Source organism: Urocampus carinirostris, chromosome 10 (genome assembly GCF_059441175.1).
Source record: "Urocampus carinirostris isolate Australia breed hairy pipefish chromosome 10, RoL_Ucar_1.0, whole genome shotgun sequence".
Taxonomy (NCBI): Eukaryota; Metazoa; Chordata; class Actinopteri; order Syngnathiformes; family Syngnathidae; genus Urocampus; species Urocampus carinirostris.
The window spans coordinates 9,073,159-9,096,785 of NC_142358.1; the positions used below are offsets into that span (position 1 = coordinate 9,073,159).

At 38.5% G+C, this 23,627-nt stretch overlaps 2 protein-coding genes across 6 annotated transcripts; one reads left to right on the plus strand and one right to left on the minus strand.

The window, feature by feature from the left end:
* Positions 1-1,395: 1,395 nt before the first annotated feature.
* On the minus strand, positions 1,396-8,422 carry trappc6bl (trafficking protein particle complex subunit 6B, like). Of its 2 annotated transcripts, none has more exons than XM_088345561.1 (7): positions 8,229-8,422; positions 7,786-7,890; positions 5,715-5,782; positions 4,580-4,697; positions 4,428-4,511; positions 4,251-4,344; positions 1,396-1,835 (listed from the first exon to the last, which is right to left on the minus strand). In XM_088345561.1, the coding sequence occupies exons 2-7, from the start codon at positions 7,879-7,881 to the stop codon at positions 1,804-1,806; spliced, it is 492 nt and encodes a 163-aa protein (XP_088201687.1). In that variant the 5' UTR covers positions 7,882-7,890; positions 8,229-8,422; the 3' UTR covers positions 1,396-1,803. The 2 variants fall into 2 exon arrangements, with proteins under 2 accessions (XP_088201687.1, XP_088201686.1); XM_088345560.1 differs by lacking the exon at positions 8,229-8,422 and adding an exon at positions 8,063-8,222.
* A 100-nt stretch (positions 8,423-8,522) lies between these two features.
* On the plus strand, positions 8,523-13,797 carry bloc1s3 (biogenesis of lysosomal organelles complex 1 subunit 3). 4 transcript variants are annotated; one of them, XM_088345555.1, is made up of 6 exons: positions 8,523-8,574; positions 8,711-8,836; positions 9,913-10,102; positions 10,269-10,369; positions 12,694-12,887; positions 12,958-13,797. In XM_088345555.1, exons 2-6 carry the CDS (start codon positions 8,729-8,731, stop codon positions 12,977-12,979), a joined length of 615 nt encoding a protein of 204 aa, XP_088201681.1. In that variant the 5' UTR covers positions 8,523-8,574; positions 8,711-8,728; the 3' UTR covers positions 12,980-13,797. The 4 variants fall into 4 exon arrangements, with proteins under 4 accessions (XP_088201681.1, XP_088201682.1, XP_088201683.1 ...); XM_088345556.1 differs by having other exon boundaries at positions 9,916-10,102; XM_088345557.1 differs by having other exon boundaries at positions 12,694-13,797.
* The last annotated feature ends 9,830 nt before the right edge of the window (positions 13,798-23,627 follow it).

Genomic DNA, 23,627 nt, shown 5'->3' on the forward strand with positions numbered 1-23,627 from the left:
AAGTGTAGATACATAGTCGTGATAGAAAATAATTGAGAGGTACTGCATTAGCGCATCTCTGCTTTAAAGTTGAAACTTATAGTCCGGAAATTAGAGCATTGAGAAAACTAGAAGCATGTACGTTTTTTTCTATAAAATATCAGTGCTGTCAATTTATGTCAGCTGTTGCATAAAACTAGTTGTTGCTTTGAGCTCTTCATCTAGCTCAGGAGTCGGGAACCCAAAGAACCATAAAAGCAAAAATATTTAGATTTTCTTTTGAGAGAGAGACACCATACATCTGAAGACAAATTCGACAAAGCTGTCTAACCGGCTCTCGTGTGACATTTAAAGATTGGATAATAAAAAAAAAAAAAAAAAAAAAAATCCAGAACCTGTGTCTCATGTAAATATACCAGTAACAATTTGTTTCCCTTCCGCACTAACTTAAGAGTGTTGAGGCTCCTTTATTGTCCTAAATAATGGCTTCAAAACAAGGTGCGAGCAAAGTTATTTGGTAAACATGTCACAAAATACTGCAAACGAGAATGACAGCACTGGGCGAGGAAGAGTACCCGTGTCCTGTCCTGTGTTGAGCTCCGCCCATTCCTACAAAGCTGCCTAACCCGCTCTCCAGACAAAAGCTAATTCTTCAGCACATTTTAATTCACTTTGTGACATCTGCTGATTTGACAAAACCTATAAAAAAAATAAAAATAATTCCAGAGCCTGTGTCTCATGTAAATATACCACTAACAATTTCTTTCCCTTCCGCAGTAACTCAAGTGTTAAGGCTCATACTTGTCCTAAATAATGGCTTCTAAACAAGGTGCGAGCAAAGTTCTTTTGTAAAAATGTCACAAAATACTGTAAACGAGAATACCAACATATTTACCTTCAGTGCAGATCGCGCTGGGCGGGGAGGAGTACGCGTGTCCTGTTCTGCGTTGAGCTCCGCCCATTCCTACCACTCACCCAAATCAAATAGTTTTAGGTGCTTTTGCAAGGGTTTGTTAAGATATATTTGTGGTCTTTTATCATAAGGTGTCTAAATAATGAACATTTATGGTTTTACGAGCTTCCATAAAAATGATTATTTAGCAATTTATAGCCAAAACGAGGTCTGTTGGTGTGACACCTTGGCTGTGAACTGTAGTTAAACTATGTCCTATATATACTGGACTAAACCCGTATGCAGCCAGATTTCATCTGGCTGTGTATGTGTGACAAGCAGCTCTGAAAGTAACAATATGTTAAGTATTTGTGCAGTTTCTATTTTATCTCAGAGCCACATGTATGCATGAAAAGAGCCATAAACAGCTCGTGAGACACACGTTCCAGATCCCTGATCTAGCTTAAGTAACACTTAGTCAGCATGTAAAAACAGTTTGAGGGAGAGACAAACATAAGTCAGGATGCATTGAATTTTTTAAATTCATTCATTTTATTATTCACTTTCAAATAATTTTAAGTGGCACAAGCATTGGAAAAAAAAAAACGACACTAGATCGGCCAGAAATACTCCTGGTTGTCCATCAGAGCTTAGTTCTACTTATTTCCATACAATAGATAAAGAAATGTACTTTCCTTACATATAAACACCTCGGCAAGTTAAATGCTGCATCCATATCTGAAGTCTACCAGTAAAAGCTAGCAAGCACCATTTTGTTAACTTACACCAGACAGCACAATATGTCTTAGGAACCCTAACAGATTCTCTCTTTTGCTGACGTTATTAGGGACAAAAAAGGCAGCTACTTTACTTTTTGGTAACATCAGAACCTGACATGTGGGACGAGGCGCTTGAAATCGGGAGCAACGCTGTCATAATTTCTGGATGACCACTTGAAACTTGCCTGCAGAGTGAACATAGTAGGTAGGTAGGTAATCATTTCTTAGGAATCAGAGGACCATACATCACTTTCCATCCTTAAAGTCTTGTTGCACAGTAATCCCTTTCTGTATCGCCGTAAACTTATCGTGGGTTTGCTACTTTGTGGATTTTCTTCATGCAATGTGTTTCAGATTCTGATTGGCTATCCAGTTGCCCCGCTCCTTTTATGCTTGCCTGCCCGCGCGGCAATGACGTTGCGGTCTAAGTTGTACACGTACGTCAGGCATCTTATCGAACTCAAATTTTATGTGCGCAAATTTTTTTCCTTTACCAAGTTTCTTGAAATAATTCATGTCAACTAAACGCTCTGGACTGACAAAAGCACCAAAAGGCAGAGAAACCTGCCTTCTGTCGCTTACAAAGTTGGACTTCTTGAGCCACTAAACTTGTTTTAGAACCACATGCGGGTCTTTAGCGCTCCTGAGTGGCTTCTAGGTACTTGTTCTAAATGTTAGATCATGGAAAAATGTATGGTTTCTGTGGGACAAAAATGGACACATTCCTAACATTTTCAAAAAAATATAGATAGATACAATATGTATTTTCTTTCTTATAAGGATTATATAATGCTTTGAATATTTTGGGAATAAAACCCCCGCAAAAACAAGGGATTACCGTATTGAAATACACAAGGGAGCTTGTAAAGAAGTTAGAGATATTTGTCATCATTGTCACGATGGAAATTGAAATATTTTGTCTGTAAAGTGAAATTTTGTCATTGTAGAAGATTAAAAAACCATGGAATTATCTTATATGTAAAATATTCATAAATAAAAGACTTATCTTAAAGAGACACTGTGTAATTGTAACACTTGATGTCGCTGCATTGTATACTGCAACCGAAGTGCTATAAAAGCAAAAGGATGACGACAGACTGGACACTCAAAGGGACCACTGCACCATTTTTTTCTGATTCATAATGTCATTTTATACAGCTTCCAGTATTAATTCAAGTAATGAAGGCAATCACATTTTTTAAACATTGAGTTTTCATTCATACCAGGAAAAATCTGACGCTGCTCTGCAACTTTTTCAACATAAAAACCACATCGGTTTGGGGCTTTTTGAGTACACATAGCAGCAAGATGGCTGACAACTCAAGGTGACCAAACTGTACCATAGTTCTTCTCAATTTTTTGCCAAACCTTCAAAATCTTTTTGTCTTTTATCAAACACGTATAGCAGCAAGATGGCTGACAGTTATGGTGATGCAAATTTCCTGACATACAAGTATTTAAAAAAAATGCATTTGATATGTATTACATGTATTTTTGCTTATTACTTAAATCGATATTGGTTTTCTTTTATTGAATCAGGTTTTTTTTACTGCTTGCAGTCATTTAATAACACAAAGTGACCCTTTAAAGGGAATATTTTTACTTGAAGTCATTTTGGATTTGCTTGTCATTTGTTTTTTGTAAAAATTGTGAATATATTCTACTATCGCTGGTTTATACTGCACAACCTTTTCATTTCATCCAAAAAAGAAGTAGGAGTTTTTGATTTGAGTCGCAGCTTGTAATTCCAGTGAGATGGTGGGTCTTGAAGTCAGAAGAGTTGAGAAGCACTGAATAAATACACTGAACTCAGAATTAGACGTTCTAGTATACACAAATCCCTCACTGTATTGCAGATTACTTTTAGCAGATTCAATACTTCCCGGATTTTACTTTTGTATTGTGTTTTGCAATAAACAACACACAGCAAATGCAATCAAGGGCGTAGGTTGCTGTGGTCTCTGTGCGTGTGTGTTGGGTGGGTGTGAATCTCTCCGTGCGCGACTGTAATAGGTTGGTAAATGTTGTCAGTCAAAGAGCAGGGCGGGCACACAAGGCAATAGGTCCGCCCAAAATAAACTAAGAAGCACGGGGACAGCCAGTATTTTAGTGGCTCGTTACATCGAAAAGAAATTCATCAATTCAATTGGACACTGAGGAAATTCAGATGAGCGCAACAAAATGCCGATCATCACCGGGTGCTACAGCTCGTAGAAAACAGCTACAATTGTGACTCCTTCATTTTAATTATCACTGAGACCAGGCTCGACCCGAGACTCCCTGATGCTACGCGCAGCTAGCCGGCTTCTCTCTACATAGCTTTCTTACACTGAAAGGAAAACAATTCAAATTCTGTAACACTGTTACATACCGAAAATAAAGAACATTCATTCAACTATAATTTTGAGTTTTTAATTGATAACATATGTAGTTGTTATTTTGTACAGTCATATATATTACATGTTACTGACATCTGATTAAAAAAATGGCTATACTTTGTGGGTTTTGACTATCACAGGACTGTTTTGGAACGCAACCCACGGGAAAGACAAGGGATTACTGTACTACCCCTATTGTGCAAAAAGTCTGTTGGTACTTACATGAGGGCATGACAGAAACTTCAGCTGTAACAACGCTTTCCAGACCAAGACTCGACAACGCACCTCTCACCACACCGCATGAAAAGGCGAGATACTGGCCGGGGAAAATTATACTCAAATTAGAAACAATAGCACTATTTAACAAGAAAAACCTTCTCACACAATATGTGCCCTGACCTTTGGTGCTTGTTCCAGGTATTGTTTACCATTAGACAGTTGTGTCAGCAAATTAAATTTGTTGTCTTGCAATACATAGGTGCCCTAAAGAAAGATAAAGAGACATTAGTGTGATGTGATGTCTCAGAGCAACAGTTGGAATTTATTTTCACCTGGTGGTTGGTTCTGAGGTTGTCCACCTGTCTCCTAAAGACTTTTGTCCAGAAGTCTTTACAAATAAATTTCATGATGTCCAATTCATCCTTGAAGCAGGGAGAGTCCCTGGTTAACCTTGACAGGTCAAGGAACAATATATTAACATGGACTGTATTATACAGGTTGTTTCAAAAGTCTTGGGCACATTGGAAGTCCCCATATCTCCTTAACTATAAATGGTAGTGAATTAACCATTATGTTGTAAGGCTATTGATTATTATATTGCTTTCAGAGCCATTAATGGCGATCATTTAACCAGAAACAGCATTTTGTGTGCTTTAACTTCCCAAAACTGAATCATGAACTGTTGTTCAACGTACATTTCTCAGAAAACCAGAGAGGAATTCCATAGTGAGATGACATTGTAAATTAATAAAGATTGGTGCTTGTGCCCAGATAAAAGAACGGACATCCCTTAACTTCAGAAAATGTGATTAACCAAATTTGAATTGATTTCCAGCTGAGCCCCCGTAAATCAATCAGAAGAGCCAGTCGGAAACTTCAGTGCCCTACAACAAGTTAGTACAACAGTTGAAGGACACTGATAAACCAGCTCGTTGTGACTTTTGCATTGCAATGCGACAGAAAATGGAAGATGACAGATTTGAGGACCGGCTTGTCTTAGTCAACGAGGCGACTTTCCATTTAAATGGCAAAGATAACAAGCATAGCACTCACATATACTGAGTACTCAGGTACTCACATGAACTTCTTGAGCATCAGCAAGATTTACCCAAGAAGACCGCATTTTGTGCTATGACAAAGACAGTTGCCTACAGACCATTCATCTTTAAAAGAGCAACAGTCAATGGTGAGATGTACCTCGACGTTCTGGAAAACTAGTTAAGGGGTAAATTGAGTGAGAAAGAGTCTAAAAAGGTAATCTTCACTGGAGCCTTAGGGTTCGACAGTTTCTGAACAGTTTCTGGGCAGAATGATCACAATCTAATGTCCTGGCCAAGCTTTATGTATTTATCAGATGCGTTTTTATATCATTAATAGTTTCCGAGATATTCAATGTCAAAATGTGCGCAAGACTTTTGGAAGACCTTGTATTACTCAAGTATATACTGTAGTAGAGCAATTATTTACCTCTCAATGAGTCCTTGTCCCACCCTGCAGCCCATCGCCTCCAAAATAGAAACACGAGAGGCCCTGTCCTGAATAGAAAGGTAAAATGTACATTGTGATACAAGTGGCTAAACGAGAAATTGAGTGTCCCGGTGGTAAAAAAGCAAAACAATGTAAATCATAAAATAAAAACAATATTGAGTGGAATACAAATAAAAAAATACTTGAACTATCATATTCAGACATTTGTCACAATGACACGGTCTATTTTCACGGTTTTGTTCCTTTATGAATTTTCATCGTGTATTGTGTTCTCCATTCTGATTGGCTAAACCAGGGGTATCAAACTCCTTTTAGCACGGGGGCCTCATAAAAGAAAAAAACAATCTCTCAGAGGCTTGACTAGAAAATTAATGGTGTAAAAGGTGTGCCTCAGCTGGAGGGCTGGGGGTCTTTTTGGAAGCGAACGATTAAATTATGATTCAGGGAGGAAAGCTTTGATTCTAAAATGATTATTGAGTTTTTGTTTTTCCTTCACTAAGATTTCATCTGTTGTAATGTTTGTCAACTGTGCATTTGTTAAAAGAAGGGAGCTAAAATGCTACTTCATACTCCTGCAAAGACAACTTGGGGCTATTTTGTACTTTTAAATTGCCTTAAACAGTGCATCTCTGAATTTTATTCTACGTAAAATAACAGCAGGATGGGTTTCCTCAATGTCCTCTAGTTGATTAATGATAGTCGGGAAATACAGCAAGAGCGGGCACGTGAGTGGCCCCTGGCTTTGGCAACATCCAGTGAACAAACCTAAAGGTTCAAATCATTGTTTGACACTCATTTTTCTGCTGTGCTTATCTCAGCATTTGGAAGAAAAATTATGCGGTTTGGTCACCCTGAGTCTCTGTAGTCTGTATTCTTCCGTGTGCTTTGTAGCACTTGTGTATTAGTCCGAAACTACAGCCTACCTCCACGTGTGGTTTGGCCTCCTGAACAATAAAATAAAACCGGAAAATAACTCAAACCTATAAACAAACCAAAGTCTGGGTTTTAGGTTGTAACAGGATTCAAACCAGGGTTGAAGCGGTGAAGGCACCAGACTCTTATCACTGGACTGCCAGTGTCATCAATGCCATTTGAAAAGGCATTGGGTTTTATCTCCTCACCACACTATCTTTAGTCAAGCTACTAGAGGCAAATGTTAACTTTGTTGAGCATTTCACATGATACATTGACAATTCATTTCAGTTTCACATCTTAGAATAAAATAATGGAGTAGAATTTATTGTCAATGTAACATGTGAAACACAAAACGAAATTAACATTCGTCTCTGGTTAAGTGACGAAAAACAGTAAGATTTCTGCAGGTTCGAGTGCGTTCTCCATCCGGGCACCGGTGCTGTGGAATGCTCTTCCACCTGAGATCCGATCTGCAACCTCAGTGGAAATGTTTAAATCTAAGCTTAAAACACACTTCTACTCTATAGCATATGAATAACATATGTTTTTTGTTGACAATATCTGGGTATTATTTGTTATTGCAACATCCATTGCAGCCTGGTCATCCTGGAAGGGGGATTACCACATGTGCGGTCTCTTCTCAAGGTTTCTTCATTTTCCTCAAGTTGAGGTTTTTGAGTTTTTCCCAGCCTTTGTGTAGGTTTTAGACCAGGGGATGGTGTAATAATAGTCTGTGGTTTACAATAACCTGTACAGCTCTTTGGGACTCTGTGATTAAGGGCTATACAAATAAAAATGACTTGACTTAATGTGATAAAATCTACTGCCTTTTCACAAGTCCATGAAGTTGGACCTGTTTAAACTGTGCACGGCACAAGATCAAATTTGTTCCATGGACTTTTTTGTGAAGAATTAATATTAATTTCATAAATTGTCCATCGTCTGGCTTTATTTTTTTAAACCCAGGGGGGTTATTTAATTTAGGCTTTCAGCAAAACAACACATTTTTACATTTAGGTTCTCTCACAGGAACAAGTTTGGGGACCCCTGCACTACATACTAAAACGACATCAAGTGGTTTTAACAATACTATCAAATCTCCCACATTTACCAAACAAAATAAGCATAGAAAAACCTTATTGTCAGCGTCTCCTTTGTTGGGCTTCGAATCCCTGTAAACGTGCGCCACGATCTCCATATGAAGAAACTCAAACAGAGCATCGTCAGCCATTTCTGATCACTGTATAATTACAAATACAAGAGAGATTAGTACAAATCCCGACAAACGTGTCAATTGTCGAGTCTTAAATCATCCATGGACGCAAAAACAAGAACTGTAAAGTTAGCTTGAGCCAGTGTTATCAAAAGCCCTGGGAAGCTTTTTTCCGAGCACAGTTTTAAGATCACTTTACCTGAATACGACACGGATCAAAACGGGGTATATTTCAATTTACTGAGATCCGCAAATCGAAACGTAAAGCAACGCGAATGGAACAAAATATTAAAGCGATCGAAGCAACGAAATGCAACTACGAAAGTAAACACTGAGACTTCCGGGATACAGTTGCAATTGAGTACCTGGGCACTCCGCAAAGAAAATTTAGAATTGAATATTCCAAAGAAATCCTATTTAAAATGACAAAATATGAAATTATTTCCAAAATACTAAATAAAATGGTTAAAGGGACAGTTTTAATCTCAGAAAAATAAAAGATAGCCAAAAAGAGGAAAATAATCACAACCCAACCATATCATTGTTTATATGAAGCATACCCCTTTTCAGCAACTGACATTGTTCCACCTGATTGGACTGTTATTTTCACGTGACATTAATAGTGCGTTTTGATTGGATTCTCTTAACAAACTCTTTCCTGTCTACTCATGTGATCGAACATATATTTTAATCGAATGTCTACAATCTGAGGTTTGTTCGACCGTCTACGTAATTGATTTTATTGTATTAAGACTTAATTTACAATACATGACCACGTGTCAGTCTTTGTTATCCAGATCTAACTGCAGAAGATATTATGTGCTAAGTTTCTGTTTATCTCCCCCAGTGTGTTTAGTCAGTGGTCATGTCCAGCAGGTACCCTATTGTGGTGCAGGGCGAAGCGTCCGAAACAGACTCCGACGATGAGGTTTACATCACTTCAACCCCACAAACAGCAATTATGGGAGCCAAGGTAGTGGCTTCGACTTATATGCATACTTGTCAACCTCCACGGCTCCATGCCCTTACAAAATGTTGTATTTTCCCATACAGAATACAAAATAATCTTACACCGTATTTTTTTCTTCAAACGTGTTTATTTATGTTGTTTAACATGTTATATTGTACATGTGTTTCGGTATATCATATATATTGTTAATTAACATTTTGTTGTGAGATACTGAGTTGCTCGACATGAATGTGGTTTATTATAAAAAAGGTTCAAAAATTAAGTAGCTTGGACCTTCACCGTAGAAGGAAAAAAACATGCAAATATAATTAAGTAGAATAATACATTTTCTTTTTCAAATTATTGATTCATTTTCTGCATTAAATTATTGTTGGTAATATACTTATTAAAGCGATCACCACAAATCTGTCTTTTTTCATTTTCTCCTTTTATACTACCTCTTTTTCTTAACTTCTTTATACAACATAATAATTCGTAATATAATGCATCAAAGCAAGTGAGCCGTTTGAGAGTTGGCTCTCTTTAATGAGTTGAGCCGAAAAAGCCGGTTCTCTAAAAAGAGACGGACTTCCTTTCACTACATAACTACCATATGAAATCTGAGGCTGCAGACGCATGCGCACAGTAGCATCAAACCGCTCGCTTTGTTTGCGACGGAAAAAAAAACCGATACAGAAATAGCAACGAACTCGTTTGACTTGATTGATTTGCCGTTTCGTCATAGTCGGTGTATACCGGATGGTACCCATAATTGACAAATTTGCGTTTTTCCGTACAGATTTTCTTGTACGCCGTACACGTCTTAAAATGCATAATAAACGTACTTTGTATGCTAAAAATGTACAGGTTGACAGGTATGTATATGCAAACAAAAACTTCTACAACTCCTCTTCGCGCCTCGGCCGAGTCATGCCTAAGACTTATAACATTGGTAAAATGGCGGCGCCCTCTGTTGGCTGCGGCTGCATCGGCTCGCTACAACGGGTCAGGTGTATCGACATTTCGTTCTTACAAAAGAATGACAATACAAAGGAAATTATTATTAAATTATTATTATTATTAGATCTTGCTAATCTCAGCAGGTTCAAGGGGAAGCTTCTGAAACGGACAGCGAGGAAGAGGTGAAGTCGGCGCAACGTGGTTCTGCATTGAGTCTCAAAAGTGCTAAAATACTCAATAGAGATCTGCCTCCGCTTATTGTACTGAGAGATCATCCTGACATAGAGTCAGTTGTAGAAGATAAACCAAGCCCTGTCCACAAGCATTTTGGTGAGCAATAACTAACTAGTGCTCTCTTACAAGTAATAACAAATGTCATCATGTGTACTGTCACAATTTTACCAGATTATGTATTCTAGGTGTAAGATTAATTTGGACCAATGCATATTACTTTAAGAGTTCTTCACTGATGTACGCTGCTTTGTTATATTTTCAGGTGATACATTACTGCAGCAAAAGTTGCAGGAGTCGAACAGCCGCCTTTATTCTGATGTGGGGCAGATGTTGCGAAACGTTTATTGCAGTGCCAGCAAAGAGGTACTGCACAGAAATTCACTAAACTGTTTTATTTGAAATTTCCTGTAGCACACAACACAATGAGCTTCCTCAAAATCTATCTTTTCTAAAATAACAATTGGTTAAGGTTTGACATATTTGAAATGTCTTCTTGACAATGTATGTCAGTATGCCCCTTTTGTTTCCTTGTTTGGCATATTTGATGTTGTTAAAGGGGAAATGTGTATTATATAGTGCCCCCTCGTGGTAAACAAAAAACTTCACTCATTTAAAAAACAATAGTGATTACGATATTAAGCCAAAATACATGAACTATCTTATAAACATGCATTTTCTAAAGGTGGTGTATGTAAATTCAAAATATTGAAATTGCTAATACCGTCTTCTGTCTGAAATAATCATTGCAGCCACTTTTGTTGCTTGTGCAAGTATTTCAAATTCTGAGATGCGCTTGAATACATTTTTCCTATTTAATCTTTTTAGCGGTTTTATTTGAAAGAGTCATTTTCTTACGTTCGCTCTTTTCATCCTACAATTAAAGAAAACCAAAACCACACGCGTAATATAACTCTGTCCCCCTCAACCCTGTGCCTCTTTCCCTTCAGTGTAATGCGCTACGTGGCCGGAACACAGATGCTAAAAGTAAAATAAAAGCAAATAGGCGCAGTGAAAAAATATATAAAAAGGCTCTTTAAACTCAGTTGGGCATTGTTTATACATACTAAATAGAGAATATATTGAATATAAAACTTTTAAGGATACCTCAAACTATGCAACCCACCTTCAAATTTGTATTTAATTTATATAACATGACGCTCTCGTGTGAGGAGCTGATATGATTTTCTGCCATCTTGCTGCTACAGGTCCCCCCCCCAAAAAAAACACATTGAGAAAGGCTGGGGAAAAAAATGTTCTAATTGTGCTGTTTCGTCTCTTTAAGTCACTGCATTTCATATTCTTCCTTCTGCTTTGTAGCACTTGTTTTCAGTTTTACTACACAATACAGTAAAATCTAGTGGCTAAATATTACTCAATGTCCCTTTAAGGTAATGGTGGGCAAACTACAGCCACATAATTCCCTTTTTATTCCAGCCAGCCTAACAAAAATGGTGAAATTTTACTTGCATATATTATGGTAAATTAAGTACTTCTATTAAAAAAGAGTATTGTTTTGTTGCAACTCTTGTCCCCAGTGTACCTTTTTGTATGCTCCCCATAAATATTTTTTTTCTTTGAAGCATTTTTGGATACTGTGTTCAACCAACATTCAAATGGCTAACAATATTTTTCATTATTTGCCTTTTTATACTTAATTCATCTTATTTATATTTTTTCGCACTGCTTATCACCAGATCTAGTGCTTAGAACAGAGTTGTAATGTTATGTTGCTTTAATTTGGTGTGTTTCAAAACCAATTTGATGAAATCAATCTATTTATAAACAAACATAAAATAAAGTTTCCTTCTGGCCTGGCCCCTTAACCATTTTAACCCAATGCGGCCCGCAACTCAAAATGTTTTCCTACCCCTGCTTTAAGATAACCAAAATAGCACCACTCTGATCTCACTAGTAAGACACCCTATAAAAACATTATACTAAGTGCTTCTCAAATATTTTCTGTCCTGACATACCCACCAACCCCCCGGAAAGACAAAAACATCTCGTGCCCCTCCCCAAGATCCCCCCTAACCCACTACCTCCAACACGCAGCTTAATACTATACCTTATCCATAAAATTGTACACCTGCATAACACTGTATCTTGATAACAAATAATTGATTTATTAAATGTAAAATCAAATATTTAAATCTGAAATTCAAAAATCAAAATAAATCCTCAAACTATATATTTTTTAACTCACAAACACTAACTCTGGAGTACAATATTAAATGAATGAATTTATACGTCTAGCCACCGTGTCATTGGACAGAGGGATTGGCGTTCACTTGCAAACACTGAATCAGATTGGTTAAATAAACAGCTTTACCGTCACTTATTTTATGTCTATGCTGATTGTGACAGCCTCCGAGTAGATTTCTGAACCCGGCAACAATTAACAGCTGAATTGTTATTGGTGAAATGCTTAAATGTGAAAGCACACATCTGGAAGCAGCGCCACTACGAGAAAAGCAGTGAAAGAAAGCCGATAGACGATTTGGAATTTTTTAATACGTCTTTTTGGACAAAAAGTAATAAACACATGATTCGGATATTTTTCAGACCAAAAGAGAAGGCAAGGTGGCCCTGACGGCCCACTACTGCACTAATAATATAACACCTGGATCACAGTAGGAAAAAAAGTCTTGATATTTCTTTCTTTGTAAATATCTTGTTTTTTGTCAAAGGTGCGCAATGCAACGGCACAGCTCAACACGTCGCAGAGCACCATAATCAACACTTCCCACAGCATCCGGCTGATTTTGGATGACTTGAAAGCAGTTTCTGAGAAGATTGACATCATCACCAGCTGTGAGATATTACCTGATATTAAGATGAACCATTCTGAGGAGAATAACACACATTTATCTTCAAGAAACAAGTAAATATTGATGTTATGCAGAAGAGTGAGTGAAAATGTTTCCTTATCCATCCATTCATTATCTGCACAGCTTATCCTCAGTAGGGTCTTAGGAGGGTCCTGGAGCCCATCCCAGCTATAATCAGGCAGTGGGCAGGAGACATCCTGAACTGGTCTCCAGCCAGTCTCAGGGTACACAGAGACGGACAACTCACTCGCTCATTCAAACCTAGGGAGAATTTGGACCGGCCATTTAACCTGACATGCATGTTTTTGGAATGTGGGAAGAAACCAGGGTGACCGGATGAAACCCACGCAAGCACGGCGAGAACATGCAAACTCCGCGCAGGAAGGCTGGCATCTGGATTTGAACCCATGACCTCAGTTGCGGACATGCTAACCACTCACCCACCGTGCCGCCGTTTCTGCAACCTAAATCAGTTTATTTTTCTCGTTTGTAAAGCGGCAACGGAAATAACATTTTGAGTTGCGTTTAGTATACATCGAATGATATTGGAGTTGTTTTTAATTTAATAATCAGGGTTCGTACGGGTGCTTGAAATCTTTGAAATTGCTTGAATTTTATTGTTTTTGGCGATTGAAAAGTGCTTGAATTTTGGCTGAAGTGCTTGTAAATGCTTGAAATTGCTCCCATGTTTCTTAACAAGTGTGCTTAGAGTTACGCTGGCACTGCTCATTGGTGGCTCCGCTTTGACATTCCATTTCTTCTTCCCTCGTGATGTACTGCAGCTGGCACTAGTTTGTAAGGCATTGTTCTATGAAGCGTCATCGCCCTCTACGAGGAAAGGTGTCCAAGAGGAAAAATGCATGCTTCATCTAAACAGGGCAATGTGAAATGTGTTGTAGTGCAAGGATTACATATCAATTATAGGCCATGCAAAAAATAAATGTAGTGTTTCCCAGTGGTAAATTGTGATGGGAAGAACTTCCTGCAACTGAAAATTTTACCCACATATCACCATCATTTTACCCAGGAACCATACGGGGACACATTTCCTCAAATATTTACCCACGTATTGTTCAGATCCACAAATATATTTGCGGTTTACTCAAGATCTAAAATCTTCTGTCTTTGTGTATGCTATGCACAATTACAAATCGCAGCTATAGTTCTAGATCTGCAAAATACAAGATTCACACCAGATTATTTTATCGGTCCTAAAGAACTTAGAAATTCCTTAAAAAGTGCTCGATTGTGGCAATGAAAAGGCTGTACAAACTCTGTATGCACTATTGTTGCAACTCGTTTGAGGAGACATCAAACTTGAACTGCACATATTCAGTGTAGAATTTCTAAATGTTCTACAAGATTATAGAATATTCAATTTATATCAACATCTGAGCAATGATGCCTTAAGTTAATGTGTTGCATGTGTTATTCTACCCCTCAAAAAACATGAATGTGTAAGAAACGGACTTGGGGTAGTGTGAAACTACAGTGTAGAAACACAGATTAGTACAGTTCATGTTGGTCTTTTATTCAGCCAGGTTTCGGTAAACAGAAAGTCGGGTAGCAAAGCAAATATTTCGAACAATGGTGGCACCAATCGTAATCCAAGAGGCAGGCGTTGGGTCGGTTCTAGGAAATCCAAGGCGACTCTCCTAGAGTTCATCAGGCGGTACTTGTGATCCAGAAGGGCAGGAAATGATTCGGTACACTGGAAGAACAAGGTGCCGAGACGAGGGTGTTTGGGACATGACGTTGTAAATAACGAACTAGCAAGGAAATAAGGAGATGCAGTACTAATAAAGAGAATAAGAGGAGTTGTGATAGGAGGAAAAACTCGTGGAGTAATCAAGACAATTGACCGCGGCTGTGAGGACGGAAATTGAACACGGAACTGAGTGGCCAAATAAGGTAAGCCAGAAAGAAAAAGGAGGGAGAGAGAAAAAACCCCCAAAGAGAAACAGGGTCCGTAATATGGAACTTGACAATCTAAAGCAAACGTAAGCTATCTTGTTTTTTGGAAACGTAATGCTCGATTCATTTTACAGTGTGAATGCAAGCAATATGTTGCACTTAAAAAAAACAAGTTCGCAAGTATGGGAGAGCCTTAAAATTTAATGAAGTTATGTAAAGCACCTAGTACAACAAAGTTAAAAAAACAAAACCCCTTTTCTCAAGTAAAAGCCATTTCACCTTTCCTTTATTAGTTTAAAAAAATAGGTCTTAAAATAAAGTGTGTTTCACAAAAAAATGAGGTCCCATACTGATCTACAATAATCTGTGACGTTTATGGTATTGTAGTACCAATAATTGCCACACGGGATCAATGCCGGTCTAAAATTCACTCTACTGAACAGGACTCAACAGAAAACATACATAACTTTCTCCCCAAAAATTACAATACCGTGATTACGTTTTTAATTTTATTTTCTGTAATGTAATTAAAAACAAAAGCAAAAAAATGTCTGGATTCATTACAAATCCACTGAAATATTGCAATAATTTTAATACGGCTGAATAGCCTACAAGTTTACGTTTTCATACCTGTCAACCTCCGCGGCTCCATGCCCGTACAAACTGTCGTATTTTCCCTTACAAAATACAAAATAATCTTACACCATATTTTTTTTTCGGAATGATGCATGATGGGAAATCCCCAGGCGGCAGTCACATGCGAACATTAGCATCAAACCGCTCGCTTCGTTTGCAACGAAAAAAAAAACCGATACAGAGATAGAGGCTTCCGCGGCGAACTCGTTAGACTTGATTGATTTGCCGTTTCGTGATAGTCGGTGTTTACCAGGTGGTACCCATCATTGACAAATTTGCGTTTTCCCGTACAGATTTCCGTGTACGTCGTACTCGTCTTAAAATGCATAAAAACGTACTTTGTACGGCAAAACCGTACAGGTTGACAGGTATGGAATTAAGTCAGCATATGTTGATTATCTTGGCTGAATTTGGCCTCAAGTCCATTGCATGAAAGTGTGATAGCCTAATTGGAGCGGGACAACTTTATTTTATTTTGAAAAGTATGGAACACAATTTTATTTTTTAAATCTATTTAGCTACATGGTGGAAAACCAAAGACAATTTAAAGTATTGCTGCAGTGTGTTCTTATCGGGGTAGGAATCTTTGTGCGGTATCTATTTTCTGGTGTGCTTTACGGCGTGAGTCACTTCCAACGAAATGATATCAGTGGATGGATTCAACCAGAGTGGTTGTCATTGCATCATTCCAACACACAGTCTCCATATTTTTTATCCACTAATTATTTTCACATTTATTGTCGTGCGTATAGCAATATTTCTGATCGTGTGAATTTAGAGAAGGAGTGTCTATTTTTAAATTTTAAGAGATAAATTGGAAAAAAGAGAGAGTTCACTAAGTAGCCAGTTCAGTTTTACCTCTTTGAAACTCAGTGTTTCCTTTTGTCTCTTCTATCCACATGTTTGAAGTTGATAATTGAAAGAGTAATGGATGAGTCTGCACTTTTGGTCATACCTCTAATAGGAAAAAATGTGCAAGAGGAACACATTTGGAACTTTACAAAGGGAAATTGTTTATTAATACTTTGTTTAGATATTTGACTTGTTTATGTAGAATGTTTGTTATTGATTATTGTAAATAAAATCATATCAAGTAGATGGATTCAATTAGAGTGTTCCACACATCCTCATTCTAATACACAATCTTCTTTTTTTTTAATGAAACCCTGTGGGTGAGGCCTAGGCCACTTTAAATGGTAAATGGTCTGCATTTATATAGCGCTTTTCAAGTCAATGAAGACATCCCAAAGCGCTTAACAATGTGCTTCACACTTACCCATTCACACATTCTAAATCAATATTGTTGTGTGGTACCCGGGCACTCTGACACCAACTTGAAATCTGAAATAACCAGCTTTTTTGAACACTGATGTTAGGGTACACGGACTCCAGGTTTTTTTGTGAAGGCCTCAGAGTAGATTTCTTAGTCTGACAACAACTAATGGCTGAAATGTAATACAGTAGTTTAAATGCTTGAATATGAAAATACACATCTGGAAACAGCGCAACCAGGGAGAAGCAATCAAAGGAAGCTGACAGACAATTTGGAACTTTTTAAAAAGTATTGATGGACAAAATATAATTAATATCACGTGGTTCAGATACTTTTTACGACAGCAGAGAAGGCCTTGCTGGCTAACCACTTCCCAAAAATGCATTTTGCCCAAATATTTACAGCTGGCTTGGCATAGCTTCTCATTTTCATCCTGGCTCGGCAAACGTGCAATCAATTACGGAAAAGCGTGCCAGCCAGACTAGATAATGTTGCACTCTTCAGGTAGCCTGGATTTATTTACTCCACTTTCTTGCAATACCCCCATGGCCTGACATCAACATCAATGTGGACCAAGCATGTCTTTTCACTTTAGTGTCACTTGGAGTGAAGAAGACTTGACTTGTAGGTGGTGACATCACGTCTGTTTTAGTCTTGCAATCATCATGTTGTCCTTTAGTGTTTGATGGATTAGAGTTGACGCTTTATTCATTCCTCGAGTTGTGAATAATCCTTCGGGGAAAAGCCACTGTACATCTTTGGTTTTTGTTCCCCACCCCAAAAACAGTGTTGTGAGCGATTGAATTTGAAGAACCTTACAGATCATCGTCTGCAGGGGTACCAATCTCATTTTAGCTTGGGAGCCACACTGTAGATAAACAATCTCAAAATAAGAGTGAGAGAGAAAGAGATGGATTGAAATAAGGTCAGGGAAAGAGAGACAGACAGAAAAAGAGAGAGAGAAATAAAAAGAGAGAGGGAGAACAAAAATAAATAGAATGAGAGAGAAAGGCAGAATAAAGAAAGAGAGAAATAGACTGACTAAGAAAGAGAAAAAAAGAAAGAGAGGAAGTGAGACACAGAGAAAGAGAGGGAAAGAAAGACAAAGAGAGAAAGAGAAAGGTGGAATGAGAAAAAGAGTGAGAAAGAGAGAAATACCGTGAGAAACAAAATGAGAGGGGGTAGAAAGAGAATAAGTGAGAAAGACAGAGGTGTAAATGAAAGAGAGATAAAGAGAAATACAACTATATCGTCTTTGTGAGTGGTGCCTGGCTTGGCAACATCATATTTCAACCTGAAGCTCGTTTTTCTCTTGCACTTTTCTCAGGGTTGTCCCGGGGCAGATTCAATCTCTTGGTCGGCTTGATCCAGCCTGTGGGCTGCATGTTTGAAATCCCTGAATTAAAGTGTATACTGTAAATTCTAGACTACAAGCCGCTACTTTTTTAAGGTTTGTACAAGTAACCTGTATTGTTTTGTACTGAAAAATAAGCATTGAATAAAATAATATTCTCTATAAAGATAAATAAAGTCAAGTGTAACTTACTTTTGGAAGATGGGCTTCAAGAGTTAGGCGACTTCCTCCTCCGTGGTAGAAAGTGGAAGAAAAAAAGCGATCTAACCATTTTCTCAAACACATCAAGCTTTCTTATTCCACTTTCATTTAAAAAGAAACGGCTCGCTTCTTCTCTTCACTTAACACCAACCATATTAAATGGATGCACGAGATATTAAACAATAAAAATTTTCTTAGCACGCTGGAGATACAGTATAGAATGTTTATACGCGAACTAGGAGCAGGAAGCGGATTTCTTCTTAAGGGTGGATGTTGGGTGACCTCTCACAGCGCCACATGCCGGCAGCAGTGAAACGAAGCACTACAATACTTTCCTGAACTCGGACAATGCAAAATCTAACACACAGCAATATCCGTATATTTTTCGACATCCCCCAAAGATGTTAATATCTACCGTTATTACTAAGTTGACTGGTCGTAAGCAGGGAAGCGTCTGTACTGTAATACATAACGGGAGCAAAATGGAGTGTTTGATGGTACTTAATTAAATATTGACTACACACTCACTATATTTCAAAATTTTCACCCACACATGAATTCCTTAATTTATACATCCAAATTGAACTGAAGTGGGAGTAAAGGATCAGAAATGCTTCTGTTATCTTTCTGTATCATCTGAGTCATTGTCACGTCACTGGAGTTTCCTCCAATCCTTGAAGAATGATGACCAGAGAATGCAATTTGGTCGGTTACCGCGGAAATCACCAATGACGACGGGACAATAACATATCTGTGTTGCAATCTGGCACTATTCTTCACAGTATGGTTGCCCTGGCACTGTCACATTTTCATGTTTTCTTCTGACGTTGTAGTATACTGTATATGTGCACGATTTTCTAATCAATCCACATTGTATAAAGACAAAATTGCGTCTTTTATTCAGGTTGGAATTTACGGTATTTTCTTTTTAAATTACTGAGACAGTTATTCGTCTTCACTTAAATGTGTATCTTGTATTTCATTTGGAGGCAATGTTTATTAAGAATCTCGTGGGAATAAAATGGGTGTTAAGATATACAAATGAGCATAAATTAACGTCAAAAGGGCTCAGGATAAAATACGTCTAAATTCCAAGACCTGATTTAGTCTCTCATCCCTGGTTGAGATTGGGGATAGAAGCAGAGCTCAGAGCAAGTAAAAGACCCTATTAATGCGTTGATCAGTTTCTATGTGATACAGATTACATGAGTATAATGAGACCTTTGGGACAGCAGATTCTGGGATTTTAATTGGAGAGATCAATGTTTCAGCCAAGGAAGCATTTCTCATTTCCCACGGTATCTATTATCCCGCTTTTGATGAGAATTTACTACCGGTACGTTTGTGATTATCACCCCTGAAGTGCTGAAAGTGTGCCTGTATTCCTATTCATGTGAGGGAATTGGGGCACAGGCAAGCTCCACTGTAAATTAACTCTTCAGAAATTTACTTTGGCATAAATGTTAAGACACGTTTCTTTTTCTTTTTTTAAAGACCGTGTTATGATTTGGCGTGGACCTAAATGCAGGGAAGCATAAACAGAGGCTGGGGTGCTTGAAAAAAGGATGATGTTTAACTAAAAAAAAGGAAAAAGGTTAGAAACAAATGGTTCGAAAGACAAAAAAAAATTTCCGGACTAAAAACAAAAACCAAATCTTACATAGTAGCAAAGACCAGGATGGAATTGGAAAACAGGGAGATAATGGCCCGGCACAGTATGCTGTCCGACCAGTCCTTATGAAGGGTCTGGGTAATCACAATCAGATGAGGAGAGATTAGGCACAGGTACTGTATATCCTGCCTTACACCCTCTGCGTTAAGATGGCATGCCAGATCCTAACAGATTGTATTACCACATAATATTCACTTACCAGCTGCAAAATACTGAAATACCCCCCTCACTTGGCCTTTATTTATGTCGCTGTACAATATTGCACCCGTGAAACCAAGTTTTAAACAATTCAGTATATCAAGAGCAAGATAATATGCTTAATGCCTCCCTGGATCACAAAATGTACCTGGGCCAAAAATGGGAAAAATTTACCCAAAAAAGCGTCCTAAATCCGCAGAACGGATCTGGCCCACTATGTCTTGAACTGACAGAATTTGATGTAGCATGGATCTGTTTTGGAGTTATTATACATATTATTTACAGTTCTGTTCTTTCCTGGACCAGATCTGGAGCATTTCCATCTACATCTTTGTTACTGATAAATTTATTCAGTTCTTTATTTTCGACACAGAGATTGCATAGGATGCCAGTTTGTTGTTTTTACTCTGGTACCACTCTGTTATTTTGACTATTATTCCCTGTTTACATCATCGTCACTACCGCCCAATCATGTGAGTATTCTTTGATTTTCACACCTTTTCAGCCAGATCCCCCACTAAGGGAACATTGGGATGGGTTTTCCTCAATGTTCTCTGGTTGTTTAATGATAGTCAGCAAATACAGCTTTGGGTGTTGCGCTTAGGTTTGGTGATATTCAGAGGACATATATAAACTGCAGTTCATTGTTTGCAGTTCATTTTTCTCTTATGCTTCTCTCAGCATTGTCTCAAGGGCCACACAAAATGATGTGGTGCGCCAAATTTGTACCCCGAGGCCATGAATTTAACATGTGCACTAAACTAAGCTGATTATATCTTCAGTCAAGTAATCACCATAATTTTGATACTTACGGATACTTTGATACTTGTCCAAAGCAACAGCAAAAAAGGATTCGCATTGAGCTTTCGAAAGTCGGTGTGTGTGCTGCCACCGATTTTCACAAAAAAATTGCAAATATTTTTTTTTTTTTCTAATTAACATGTTAACCAAAAGAGGGCGCCCTGGGACTACTCTGTGTGTTTCTCAAAGGCGGAACAAATTTTCTACAGATGTCCTAATTATTCAAATATCTGAAAGCATGCAAAAGGTTTTTGCATCTCAACAAATTTTCTTTCGAGGCTAAAGTGGACTTGAGAGTGAGTCTACTCTTAATGCTTGACAAGCAAATAGGACAATATATTCCAGTTCACATTAAAAAAAATACATCCTTTTTCAGTGACAGTGGCCTGAAGCTGAAAACTCAAAATGAGGTTTATGCTTGAGCAGGCTGAAAGCCTAAAAAGAAAACTACAAACTGGAATGAGGCACTGAAAGGAAAAGAAAACATCATGTATTTGATGCAGAGAGGAAAACACACACTAGATTGTGTCGTTACTGTACTTGACTGCACACATTTTTCTGAAAGGCTGTGCTTGTATCCATATACAGAGGACTGATTATTGAAAGGGCACATACCTCGTGATTTTACGGCCTTCCACAATGAAATACAGGCTTTGATAAGCTTATCTTTGATGTAAAGGTGATGCATTTTCTTATAAAATTGAAGTTATTTTGGTGGAGACGATTCTCTACTGGAAGTACGACACTGTTGACAAAAAACCCGCCTCTCCCACCATTGGTATCTTGCGCTGGATTGCTTGTGGGTTTTGTTGTAAATAATCTTTTTCTTCCTTCATGTGTTTGTTTGATTTAAGGTAGCGAGAATGTACTTACTTGTACTTCATTCGACATTAGCCCGGGGTGGGTAGAGCTCCATGTCCTGAATGAGGGTGACCCAGCCTCGCCGATTAGCATCTGCGACCTCGGCGAGCTCCAGCCATCCGCGATTCAAGCGATGGATGCCTTAGACTTGGGGTCCGGAGGCGCGCGCAATATATTATTTCACCGTAGCTTGCCATGTTTGTCCTCCTCTTAGTTCATTCCAGTGACTGGGTAAACTTACTGGCAGGAGATTTCTTATTGCGAAGGAAGTGACCAAACCACCGTATCCTCCTTTTGAGGGGGTTGCCTCAAGACTAGAAGTTTCTCAACTAGCCCGGATGATGACATTAGGGATTTGGTCAATCAGCCGGATATTGAAGATCTATCTGAGGCAGTACATGTTTAAAGTATAAGGCGTTGAATGTCTTTCTTGCGGGGAGGCCATGTTTTGCACCCTTAGAGTAGGATGGAGTGAATGAGATCTTGGAAAATCCTACATTTGGTCCTTCGTTTGATCTTTTTGTGGGACTAGAGACAGATTTGGATGGCAGAACGCCTGATTAGCTAGGTTGATGTGGATGACGATCTCTTCTTTGGCCTGTCCTGTGGCGGTTAAGATGGCCCTGAGGTACTTGAATTGATTGACCTCTTCTACGGTGGATCTGTTGAGAGTGATGATCAGGCGATTGGCAAGGGGGATATTCGCAAAAAGGATTTTGGTCTTTGCAGCGTTTATCCTCATGCCTACTTGTTTTGACATATTGTAAATTTTTTCGAGGCCCAGTTTTGTGGCGATGAACAAGGACTGCCATAATTTTAGCGAAGTCCATGTCGGTGGTGTACGTGTAACAATCTGTTGCACTCCCTCAAACCCATCAAGGCTGTTCTTGAGGATCCGGTCAATTATGTAGTCAAAAAGGACTGGAGAGAGGATGCAACCTTGACCAACGCCGATACGGGCGTCAAAGAAGCTTGACTTTTCTCTGTAGCAAAGGATTTATTTCATGTTCATGCATCGTAGGCTTTGATTAGGTTAAGTAGTTTAGGCCGGTGTCCATCGTGGCTCATAACCTTCCAGAGTCTGTCCCAATCGATTGAGAAAATGCTGCAGTTAAGTAGATAAAGCAAATGACATATGGCTGTTGGTATGCCTCGCGAAGTTCGAGGATTCTGCGGATTTGGTCTGTACATCTTCTAGCTCTTCGAAACACCGCTTGTTTGCGGGGGGTGTCAACGATTCTTTACGGCTTGAAAACGAAGCAGAAGAATGGTGGCGAAGATTTTGCAAGGAGGTAGCCTTTCTAAAATAAGGTTGGGAAATGAGCAATTCCTTCAAAGGTTCCGTCACCGAATATTCCGGGGCTAAATGAACTACAGGCTATAGCTGTAGGAGTTCACAAATTTAAAGACTGAGTTAGTATACCATCGTTCTTATACAAAAAATACAGTCCATAAGATGATTGTACATGTATTGCAAAAAACATTACAAGGATCCCATGGTTGAATGGAACAATGTCCTACCGACAATAGCCTGCCACCCTCGGGTGAAATCAATTTTACAGTAATCCCTTGGTGATCGCAGTTAATTGGGACCAGAATCCCTTCACCCTTGGGAAGTAAAAATCCGTGAAGTAGCGTTGCACCTTCATAAAACCCCCCAATCGTCAAACCCAGCTTGAGATGACATCCTGACTGACTGAGAGTTTACCACTGTAACAAATAAAGAAACATCAAACACAGAATTGCAGTTGAATGAATGGTCTTTATTGTCATTTCAAAAAAGTACAGCAAAATTGGAGGGCTCCTACTTTCAGTATAAGAAAGACATTTCAATCGTCTGGCTAACTGCACGCTAGATTCAGGTGTCCTTGTAGTGGGCCAGG

Coding starts and splice junctions, on each gene's coding strand:
- trappc6bl (XM_088345561.1), bottom strand. CDS start 7,881: ATGGCTGACGATGCTCTGTTTGAGTTTCTTCATATGGAGATCGTGGCG. Junction 4,345..4,427: donor ACCTGGAACAAGCACCAAAG/GTCAGGGCACAT, acceptor TTCCCCGGCCAG/TATCTCGCCTTTTCATGCGG. Junction 1,836..4,250: donor AGTTTCTGTCATGCCCTCAT/GTAAGTACCAAC, acceptor TTCACTCTGCAG/GCAAGTTTCAAGTGGTCATC.
- bloc1s3 (XM_088345555.1), top strand. CDS start 8,729: ATGTCCAGCAGGTACCCTATTGTGGTGCAGGGCGAAGCGTCCGAAACA. Junction 10,370..12,693: donor ATTGCAGTGCCAGCAAAGAG/GTACTGCACAGA, acceptor TTTTTGTCAAAG/GTGCGCAATGCAACGGCACA. Junction 12,888..12,957: donor CATTTATCTTCAAGAAACAA/GTAAATATTGAT, acceptor TTATCTGCACAG/CTTATCCTCAGTAGGGTCTT.